Source organism: Glycine max, chromosome 16 (genome assembly GCF_000004515.6).
Source record: "Glycine max cultivar Williams 82 chromosome 16, Glycine_max_v4.0, whole genome shotgun sequence".
In the NCBI taxonomy this organism is placed as follows: domain Eukaryota; kingdom Viridiplantae; phylum Streptophyta; class Magnoliopsida; order Fabales; family Fabaceae; genus Glycine; species Glycine max.
Window position 1 is genome coordinate 6,730,110 of NC_038252.2, and position 11,634 is coordinate 6,741,743.

Genomic DNA, 11,634 nt, shown 5'->3' on the forward strand with positions numbered 1-11,634 from the left:
AAAGACGTGACTAAAAAAATAAATAAAAGATAGAAGAAATGATGATAGTAAGATAGAATTTTTGTTGATGTTTTTCAAAATTTAGATTTTTTTAATATGATTTAGATAGTTTATAAGTTTGAGCCATCAATAAATAATCTTTAATTCTCAAATAAATATAAAAGGAATGCTAATACAATCATTAACTCCATCCAACCACACAAATATTTTTTTCATACAAATCGAATTCATTATCACATATTTAAGAAACAAAAATATTTATCAATTATATTATATCATGTTAATAATTATTATTGATATATAACTTTTAAGTTTATTATTTTAAAAACTATAATTTGTGATTAAATAATATTATATATTTTTTTACACTAACATATATTATTTTCTCATAATTAAACGAAGATAAAAAAATATAACATTGGAAATATAATAGAGAATTTTATCCAATAACATGACCTAAGAAACGTAAAAAAAGAGTTGTAAAAAAAGCAAAAAAAATATTCAAGAAATTTAGGAAAATAATATAAAATAAATTAAAATGATTAAATGAACGTGTCAATGCATGTTACTCCAATTGTTAGATTTTACATTAAATTTTTTGTTAATCAAAATAACGTTTTCCTTAAAAAAATCAAAATAACAGTTAGAAGATTAAAAATTGATAACCGACGAGGATTGAATTTGTAACATCCAAAAACAATCTAGTAATTATTTAGATAAGAATATCTAAATATATCTTTTAATTAAAAAAATAGATTAAATTATTTTAAAATATTAATTTGTTATTTTTATTTTGAAAAATATTAGTATAATAATATATTAAATTGATTAAAGATAATTATAATTAAAGATAATAGAAATAATAAATAAATAATTGATTAAACAAATTTCAAATTATGTATAATTTTTATATAAGGTTAGACAATTTTTTTTGTTTCAATCACACAAATAAATGATTTCTCTTGATATTAATAGGTTATCCAAAGACGGACCAAGAAAGAAAGTGATTTTTTTTTTCATGATGCAATTGATTAAGAAGAAGAGTAACGAAAAAAACAAATTTCTTATTCAGGAGGTGAGTACAATAACTTTTCCTAGACCACCATTATATAAATTTTTTGAAAATGTATTTTCTTGATATATATATATATATATATATATTATTAATTGATTCTATTAGTGTTGTAGTTTAATTTTGAGAAATATTAGAGAGTTTGTTGATAATTTTTTTAGAATGATATATTTTGATAATTTGCAAGTTGATAATCATCTTGTGGGGATGGATGATGATTATGAGATTATAGATAGATGTCTCGATCAAATGTGTGTATATAAAATTATTATTATTAATACCTTCATCTCTTGGATAGTCTTAACATGTGAATGTGTATGAAATTATTATAGATATTTTTGGTGATGAGATTTTTTTTTTAATATCTTAAAAAGTGAGCAAACAAACACTATTATATGATTAATATTTTAAAATAAAATAACAAATAGGATCATTTTTATTATATTTTTAATATTTATATTTTAAGGATAATATTTTTATTTATGTAAAACTTATTTATTTGACTTTACTTATTATACAAAAATATTTTCAAATTATTATAATTTTAACATTTTATATTCTTTTAATACGAATTATTTTTTTAAAAAAATGATAACCGATGTGAATTAACCCACATCAGCGAATTCAGTGCTTCTTACACGTTCAATATATTCACCGTTAGAGTTTTTACTATTAAATCCAAAGTTCTGAAAAAATTCTGGCACCATGACTGAAGATTTTCACTTAACTTACCACACTCGTTTTTTCCGTAAATATACTTTCCCTTTTTAATTTTTTTTTCAATTTAAACTACTTTACGATTTAATTTTCAATATACATTGTTTTACTTGAAACTTTCTCTTTTCTTTTTGTTTTTTTAATTTAAAATATTATAAAATATAAATATTATATTGTATAATTTTTTAATTAGTTTTAAAATTACTTATTTATTAAATTAAATTTTATAATTTTATTTTTTATTTTTTTTAAAGAAAAAATATACAGATAAAGAAAAATAAAAAAATTAGAGTACAATTTTTTAGTTACTTTGTATGTACTTCTATAGTTAAATTTATAATTTATGTGCTGTTGATATTTTTTTTGTTATGTTCGTAATTAAAAAATAAGAAAATTAGTTAACAGTGTTAAAATAAATTAAAAAATAGAGTAAAAATAATTGATACATCTATCTTATACAATAGATATAAAATTTCAAAAAATAGTAACTGCTATATTAAAAATATCTTTAAAAATATTTATTGAAAATATCTTTAAATAAAAATATATTTAAAATATTTATTTAGCAGTTATTTTTTATGATTGATATTTTTATTATTTATGACAGATTAAAATATCTAAAAGATATTAATAACGGGAGTTATTTTTTATAATAAAAATATTTTAAAGATATCTTGAAAGATATTTAATTAGCAATTATGTTTTGTTGACACCCGAACCAATGTGAACGAGATAAGTGAAGTCCTTATCCAAAGAGAATGTGGACAACAAAGGATTTTTCAATGAAAGTAGAAAAATGTGAAAATTACCATAGGTCATAACAAAAATAATTGTCTTAACATAATGTTCTTCTATAAATAAGTAAGTTGTTAAATTAAAAATCTTCTTATTTTTTAATTAAATCTAATGACATAAATAAACTAATTATATTTAGTAATATAATTATATTAAAAAATTCAGATTTTAAATAAAAATATTCATCTAAAAAATATGTTAAGTAAATTAAATAATAAAATAAAAATAATTATATTTAATAATATAATTTTCTTTAAAAAAATTAAAAAACAAAATTATAAAATTTAATTTAATATATAAGTAATTTTAAAATCAATTACCAAAATTATATAATATAATATTTATATTTTATAATATTTTAAATTTAAAAAAATAAAAAAGAGAAAGAAAATTCCAAATAGTATACATTTAGAAATTAAATTACAAATTAACGTAAATTGACCTGGAAAAAGGAGAAGATGTATTTACAAGAAAAAAAAACCTACCAGACTCCCACTTTGAGTTTCAGTTTAACTTTTGAATCCCACTATTTCTCTCTCAAATTTATATTTTATATTTTTCGAAGTGCCTTTTCCTCTCTCTCTACTCTGTCAAAAGTCCCAACCCACTCCTTTGTTTTCATTTGCTCTTATGTTCAATAAATGAATTTTCTGAACCAATTCTAATGTGATTATTTATTACTCCCCCTCTCTCTCTCCAGGTAACTGCTGTCAGCAATCTAGCAAAGCTTTGAACTTAGTGGCTTTGTCTATAATGCATATGCCTTCTGCTCAGAGGTAATTTACTCTTGAAGGTTCAACTTTTCCCTACCGTGTATCTGCTGGTGTCGTGATTTTGTGTTTCTTCTCAAGTTTTTGTGACTGACAGCATGGCAAGACCAAATATAATGCAGCATTAGTCGTCATATATGAATGTTAATTTTGAAGCATCATATTTTTGGATTTTCTAGCTTTGTTAGGTTTCCTGACTTCTGATTGGCAGTCTTATTCGGGATCTCAACAAAGGCTGATAAATTGCGTGAACATGCGACTGAAATTGATCTCTGGATGAGTTTGAAGGTATTACTATTTATTATTGTTGTGCTAGTCTATGTCCTTTCATATTCTTCAAATTTTATGAGCCTTTCATATTCTTCAATATTTTATGAGTGTTGGTTATATGATCTAATTCTATAGCTTTTTTTGTTTTTGTTTTGATAAGCAACTTCTTTTACTTCATTATATTTTTAAACTTCATTCATTTCTTCCCATCATTGACATTGATATAGGAGTTCTGCTGAGAACTTTCTTCTTTTGACTTCTATGATTTTCAAATTTTATGTTTTTCAGTTTAGAGAAGTGATTATTTGCTCCGTTATACCTTTTAGTTTTGAAATTGTGTGCACCATTATTTTGTGTTGCAATTTCACTAGTTCAATTCTAAGACACATTTGTTATTGAGTTTTAGATTCAATGAGTTAAGTAGTCCATTCTCTCTACGTTTTGCCTATTAAATAATTTTTTCTGTGTTTTAAAGTGCAGGCACCCATCATTATTGGTTAATTAGATCTGACAAAAATAACCTATTTTTTGGAGCTGATGGAATATTTTTAATTCTTTCTGCAAGGATTTTTAACTGTGGCATTATGCTTGAAAAATTGAAGACAATTCAAAAGAGGTATACAGAATTTAAATTTTCTCTTCTCACTTTGTAGGAATGTATTTTTCATGATAATTGAAATACATCTTGGTGGCAGTTTCCCTCATATTAATATTATGGGTTTGAAAGCAATTCACTCTTCTGATCAAGTGCACCTAATCCAGTTACTGATGACAGAAAATATAACATTCCCCATTTTGTTGTCTCGGCAGAAAACTCCTAAGGTTAGATAAATCCTTTATTTAGCTTTTAAAATACTCTCTCCATCCCTATTTATAAGACATAGTTTTCAAAAAAATTTGTCCCTTTTTATAAGACTTCATTTCAATTGTCTTGTGCATTAATTATTATTTTTTACTATAATGTCCTTATTTATTTTAATCCATAATTGAATGCTACTCTGAATTGTCTCTTCCTCTCTCCTATGGAGATTGAAGAAGATGAATAGGCTCCCAATTATGTCAAGGGAAAATTTGACAACATATTATAATTACAGCCAAATTTAATGCTAACACCTAAATTTAATCAATTTTCTTAATAAGCATAAATTAGTCAACAACGTCTTATGATGGGTGCCTTCTGGGAGTACACACAAAGAGGTCAAGGTCCCCAGGGGGGTCCTACCACTGGCCCCCTGCTGCTGATAATTTGTTAAAACATAGGAGGGCATCTTAAGATATAAACTAGGCATTAACCTTCATCTAATAACTTAAGCTTCTAGCTGAGTTAGTTTGATCCTTGACGGTTTTCGTGTATATGGACTGACTGGCTTATCTTTTACCTGTTTACAAATATATATTTGATGTTGGCATGCACATTTATTTAATGTAATTCTTTTGATATGTGTAGATAGAGAAAGGTGCGTGCTACATATTGTTTAAAATTTTTAGAAGCCCAGTAATTTATCATGAGAAGGATGCAGGTCTTGAAATTCTAAGCAAAGGTAATGGTTAATTTTCCATGATTAACATCTTGCAGTCAATGTGACATTTGCCTATTTTTCATGTTTAATGTCTGCATTTTACAAGTTTTGATGCTGGTCTCAACTGTAGCTGTTCAGGAGTTACAAGAGCAACCTGATGGTGATTCTAAGTCACTTAACCTAGTGAGATGTACGTCATTGAAGCAAGATGGGATCATTAAGGATGAATGTAGTTTTTCTCCGCTTCAGAATTTACTTCTATATTACCCAGGTAACCAAGAGGTTGATAAATGATTTTTCTGTATTTCTTATCTCAGAAAAGTTGACTGGCAAATTTCCTGAGAATGAGCCAGATAAATCAAGTCTCTGTCCTTTATCTTTCCTTTTCAGATATTACATCTTAGAGTATGCTTTTGTATACCTTTGTTAAGTGTCGTAATATATTTGCCACCAATTTTTGTGGAGTGAATTCAATGTTATACCAGGGATGAAAAGTTGTTTCTGTTTATGTGAAACATAATGATGTTGTGAAATCAGGCATGGAATTCAGTAGGGAATGTATACATTACGCTGCTTAACCAAAATTCTAGCTGTTCGATAGATTTCCCCTCGTACTGGCATTTGAACTTGGTACCTCAGGAAAGTGTCTCCTAATCCATACAATACCTTGCAGAGCCTTACAGCATTAATGCAGATGGGCTTTTGTTATAACTTTGTTTGGTAGACATTTTCTAGGCATGGTTTGAAATCCAGAGAATAAAATGAATTTTGGCCAAGTTGGTGTATTCAAAGTATAATATGATTGCATTGAAAATGATGGCAATCATTGGATATTGGTGCCTTTCAGATAGAGCTGGATCAGAAAATGAACGCACTGAATGGGATATATTGAGAAAATTCAATTCCCAATTTTGAATCAATGTGATCACTCACAGAACTGGATAGGGCAGATGGTTGATAACTTGATATAGATACTGGTGTTTGAGTGACCAGGCTTTCCTGAGTTTTGCTTCCCTATAAATGTCCCTTCTCTTCTGTACTTTCCCCTTTTTTATTTCTATTATGAATAGAAGCCTTGACTAACTAAAGCTGTCAGTTGGGCAGTTATTAGACCGTTAATTACCTTATTTCAGGAGCTATTATGCTCCCTTAGATTACCAATATATTATATACTTTGCCTTGACTAACTAAAGCTGTCAGTTGGCCACGACATCTTTAGTTCAACGTTGACCATTTTATCTTTCGGTCAGGGCATTTTTTCCCTGTCCTTAATCCGGGCATCTTTGGCTTGACCTAAGCCAGAGAACCTTTGGCTTGACTTTGATTAGGACATATTTTGACTGACCTTTCTAGGGCATCTCAAACTAGGTTTTAGCTAGAGTATATTTAACTTGACGTTGACTAGAGTATCTTCAACTCAATATTTGTCAAAGTATCTTCAACATTATTTTAGTCAAAGTGTCTTGGTTAGAATATCTTTAAGTCGACTTTAACTAAAGTATATTCAATTCAGTCTTAGTCATTGTAACTCAATCTCGATTAGAGTATTAAAAAATAGATCAAATGATTAGAATTTAAGACCTATGCGTCAACTCTAGCACAAGGTCTTATGGGCTTTTTGGTCCTATGGGTTTTTAATGTAGGACTTTCTTGCCCTTTGGACTTTGGAGCCTACACTAACTTTGGTAAGTGAATAACTTTGATTTTTGTGTCAACTAAGTGTAATTAATGTCAATAATCATACTTAGATTTAGGAGAATATCTGCTACAAGTTTGACATTTCTGGATAAAATAATAATATTTTGTTCAATCTTAAATGCACACTTTACAAGAGGTAAGACCCAGACAAAATTTGAGTTCATACCAAGACAAAACATAATAGAAAAGTCCAAAATATCCTTCAATATAAGACAAGCACTAAAAGACATAGTTTTATTCTTTCACATACATAAAATCAAACTTTCACCAATTTAGTAAGTAAAGATTCTTCTTACATCTTTTGGTGCCTTCTTGAACACAACTACATTTAGCTAGTTATTTTTGAAAAAGATCCTAACCTCTTGTCCAAGAAAATGGCACACTCATGATGACAAAAAGGATATCAATATTCTTTTTTTTTAATATTACACAATTAATTTTAAGTGTTATAAAAAATCATTTTATCCCAAGGTATAAAATTGATAATAAGGCCTCTATTCATCATTTTGCCTCACCTTTCTCTCTCTTCCTCACAAATCCTCCTTTTTCTATCTAACTTGTTGGTTGAAAGTTCTAAGTTAGAGTTCATCCCTTCCAAGAAGAGATAAAGAGTGGCAAAGGTGTCTCTTTGTAATACTTCATCTTTTCTTCTCCAAACCAAGCTTATTAAAGGACGAGGAGGAGAAATCCATTATTGTATTTCTCTTATGCTCTTACTCTATTAGTATGAAGCATGGTTAGAATTGGTATTGGATAATTATTTTGGATATGAGTGATCCCATGCATTGAAAACGTAATGAGAAGAGGGATGTGAAAGCACAATGTCTACTTGCATGATGAAGCTGAAACATGAAGTAAGTCTAGGCCTATTGCATGAGAAATGGAAGGGACAAACAATATGGATGAATAGCAAAATGTAAGTCCGAGCCTATTGGGTCACTTTTGAGTGTAACAAATTTTGGACTAGAAAAGTCACTTGGGATTCTGTTTAGCTAGGAGATCCCTTCCACCGTTGTTACTACCACCACATCACTATTGTCACCATTACTGTCATATTCATTATTATCACTTTGTCGCTACTGCAACTACTATTACTATTGTTGTTACCACCATCGTTACGAGGGACGGGTCTAGAGGGGGGCGGGTAGGGGTTGAGCCCCCCTTCGCTGGAAACTTTTCGTGTATACACACACATGTATTTTTAAGTTAATTAGTATAAAATTATATAAAATTAATTTTGTATATTATTATTATGATAATGGTTAAGGTTACTTTGTGCAAAATTAGTTGTTTGTTGTTATGTAGTAATGGTTAAAATGATAACTAGACTAAATTATATAAAATTAGTCGTGTGTTTGTTGTTATTATGATAACAATTAAGGTTATTAATTTTTAGTATAAAGATTAGTTTTAATTTTATGTGTAAAATAATATTATTTATTAAAAATTATACATTAAATAATTATAAAAGAAAAAAAATTCAGACCCCCTGATTTATGAATCTATCCTTGACCGGTACTACTACCACCTGCTTGTAACAAATACAAGATAGAATAACATAATAGGGTTATGATCTTGTTGTGTTGTGTATTGATCAATTATCCTATTCTTGTTCTTTAATTTTCTTATATTTTATCCTATTATATCCAAACTACCAAACAAACAGGCCAAGGCATAATCTCTCGTGTAAATACACCATACGTGTTAGATCCATAATCAAAATTTGATATGCCAAGTTCCAATGTCAAACTCATAACTTTCAGATAAGAAAAGCAATTATAGGAAAAAAAAAGATAAAATATAATTCATCAAATGAATATATCTACAATAATTGATGGAGAATTCCCCGTTTCATATCTAAACATACATCTGATCAAGTTGTACCAAACCACATCTAATGCTAATGTTTGATGAATTTAACGAATCAATTAAAAAACCCCAAAGAATTGTGACCGACACAACACGAAAACAAGAAAAAAAATAATAACAATTCCAAAGTCACATACTATTAGTAAAGCCTAATTCTTGCATTAATGGGGCTCCTGCACATGGGGCATGACTGAAGATCTTGTCCACATTCACAACATGTCTGCCAGAAAAAAGAAAACAAAATATGTCAAATAAACTTACTTTATTTGATGTTTATTGAACAAATATGGGAAGGAAATTACTATTTACCTGATGCCCACATCCGAAGGCCATGTCTTTCGCATTGCTTAGACAAATGGGACAAAGCTGCGTAAGGCCAATTTTAATTTGTCAACTGTTGTAGATTACAAATTTATTTATAATAACCCTTGAAAACATAATCCAGAACAATAACCATTTCATATTCAATTATTATAGATAAAATGGATGGTACAATAAGGGGAACCAAACAATGAAATTAGGCAACTAAACTACATTTTGGATTCTTGAAAGCCACCATTTTAGATTCTGACGTTACCCTATGACATACGGAAGAGACACCAAAATTATGCAACAAATGACACTCTAGATTAGCACATTCTGTTTGATCACCCAAATCATAAGCATGTTTGTAGAGTTTCAAGTTAAAAGATAAGGTGCATTTAATATATAGTAAAAATTGAATTTTTATCATTAAGGTCTAGATGGTTTAAATATAAAGTGGAAGATTATATTTTACTAGATAAAGTCTTTTTGAATAGATGCATTTGTTCTTGTTTCAACTAACAAGAGAATTCATTTATTATAATTAGTGACAATCTTCATTATAAATAGAGAAAAAAAAAATTAATGAAGAAGATACATATTCTTACAATATAAATGAGTATAATCATTTTTGTTGTGTTCTCACAATCGATTCCTTATGAGTATGAGTATTTTTATTCAAGGAAGTATTGATTACTCAACAATTAATCATGCAGATGCAGCGGATGCATTGCATCTCTCCAGTGGAATAAACCAAAAAGTAAAATCCTCCTCAAAATGATTCAATTCATTTAACCAATGTTTTGAACATTAGACCGGATTCATCGGTCCAACCATGCCAACAATTTTATATTTATTTTCCATAAAAGAAGGAAGAAAAAGGGTTATTTTAACTTTGGCCCTGTACATACACTAGCTTTCAAAATTACATGGAAAGAATGTTTGCAACCTTGTGAATTTAAAATTTAAAATATAGGTCATTTGAAATAAAATTAATTACAAATCCTATCAAAAAGTAAAATTTACAAATCAAGAAAAAGTACACAATTTATTTTTACAAATAAATTGATTTCTCAAATACATATCATCCAAGCAAGTTTTATACAAAAATTCATTTATATGTTGAATCAATTCTTTTATTTTAAAGATTTTAAAAATAAGGTGAGCAAGAAAACATGAAATAGTTCGGGTGCCTTTATGTTGGTGTTGGCGTAACTTATCCTTATTACCATTTTAATAGACAAAAAAGAGAACCAGCTAGAATATGTAGCATTCCAAATATTTTAAATTCGGCAGCTACTTTACAATACCTATTAATGATGGTACACCTACTGCCTGCTACCATAATCAGCATATGATATATTAAGTGCTAACATACTGGTTAACCTAGCCTTGCCTTGAATCTTGTCCATTTTCTTTTATTATCAACTAATCAATAAAAGGAACTCTAATAAAAAAAAATGTGGATAAGTGATACATGAGTAATCTAATTTCTAAAATCTTAATAAATGAAATAAGAAACAAATATACTCACACAATTTCATGCAATTCATAAGTAAATTCCTAAAGGATATTGCTCCCAAAAAGAGATATACTCATGAAAATAACATATTATATATTCTATTAGAAAAATTCGTACTTGATTGTCATAAGTGGAACTTGGGGCAGAAGGAGCTGTGGCAACTAGGTGGCTGTTGCCATGTTGAGGAGGAATACTTGGCTCAAACCTTGCTGCATGAGGATTATATGTGGGAGGTGGGAGGGCATGCCTTTGAAGAGCATTCACTTGCCGAGTACTGCTCAAGAGTAATTAGCATACAAGATCACAGAACTTTCCACAGAAAATGAACACAGAATTTTAAACAAGGTTAAATATTTGATAATTTTTAATTAGGTTCCTTAACTTTTATTTCCTAATTAGGTTCCTGAAATTGTATTTGTTTTTTTAATTGATTCCCTAATATCGGAACTTAATTAAAAAAGATTAAAATATGTTTTGATCTATAATAAATATTTGAATTTTATATTTGTTCTCTGATTTTTTTTTTGTATGGAGTCCCTAACAAAGTAACCATTTTATTTTTGGTCTTTTAACACTTTTTGGTCCAAAGAGACTAATGATAAATTAAAAATAATTATCAATGAACAAATATAAAATTCATTAATTCATCCAAACTAAAAAAAGTATCAAGAATCATAAATAAAATTGTTGTTTTATTAAGAATTCAATACAAATTTTTTTTATCAAAAAATAAATAAAAAATTTACTAATTTTTCATGGACCTAAAAAATACTAAGTACTTAAAAATTATTTAAAAATTTGGTAAAAATTCGCGGACAGATTAAATAAACCTTGAAACAAATAAGAACAGTAAGGAAACAAAATATTTACCCCAGTAGATTAAGCTCTATTGCTGCCTTATACTGAGAAGGAATTTCCATCAATGCAGCAAGTGCAAATGATGCCTCTTTTCGTGAAGGAGGGATGTTCTTTGACATAATCTCTGTGAAATTCACAAACTAGAAGAAGAAGGAGAAATCCACTGTGATTCACCGGATCAACTTCAACTAGTAAATATAATGAAAGTTCTTTTTTTTTTTTTGGGGGGGGGGGGGGGTG

The 11,634-nt window shown here is 28.1% G+C and overlaps 2 protein-coding genes across 7 annotated transcripts in view; one reads left to right on the forward strand and one right to left on the reverse strand.

Annotated features, from left to right (window-relative positions):
- The first annotated feature begins 3,075 nt into the window (after positions 1–3,075).
- On the forward strand, positions 3,076–5,652 carry LOC100803900 (uncharacterized). 6 transcript variants are annotated; one of them, XM_041010248.1, is made up of 6 exons: positions 3,076–3,360; positions 3,534–3,642; positions 4,100–4,240; positions 4,320–4,446; positions 5,072–5,165; positions 5,275–5,652. In XM_041010248.1, exons 3-6 carry the CDS (start codon positions 4,209–4,211, stop codon positions 5,436–5,438), a joined length of 417 nt encoding a protein of 138 aa, XP_040866182.1. In that variant the 5' UTR covers positions 3,076–3,360; positions 3,534–3,642; positions 4,100–4,208; the 3' UTR covers positions 5,439–5,652. The 6 variants fall into 6 exon arrangements, with proteins under 6 accessions (XP_040866182.1, XP_040866181.1, XP_040866180.1 ...); XM_041010247.1 differs by having other exon boundaries at positions 4,105–4,240; XM_041010246.1 differs by having other exon boundaries at positions 4,190–4,240.
- A 2,991-nt stretch (positions 5,653–8,643) lies between these two features.
- The window catches only part of LOC100792260 (E3 ubiquitin-protein ligase RGLG2), a 7,405-nt gene continuing 4,414 nt past the window's right edge, over positions 8,644–11,634 (reverse strand). The window contains exons 8-11 of the mRNA XM_003548509.5: positions 11,407–11,534; positions 10,654–10,810; positions 9,021–9,077; positions 8,644–8,931 (exon numbers count right to left, since the gene is read on the reverse strand). Coding sequence (XP_003548557.1) covers positions 8,851–8,931; positions 9,021–9,077; positions 10,654–10,810; positions 11,407–11,534 — 423 coding nt within the window. The 3' untranslated portion in view covers positions 8,644–8,850. The remainder of the gene's footprint in view (positions 8,932–9,020; positions 9,078–10,653; positions 10,811–11,406; positions 11,535–11,634) is intronic.

Bases quoted from the DNA above. Each gene is read 5' to 3' on its own strand.
- LOC100803900 (XM_041010248.1), top strand. From the start codon at position 4,209: ATGCTTGAAAAATTGAAGACAATTCAAAAGAG. The intron at 4,241-4,319 runs GTATACAGAATT...TCTTGGTGGCAG, and splicing joins TTGAAGACAATTCAAAAGAG to TTTCCCTCATATTAATATTA. The intron at 5,166-5,274 runs GTAATGGTTAAT...TCTCAACTGTAG, and splicing joins TCTTGAAATTCTAAGCAAAG to CTGTTCAGGAGTTACAAGAG.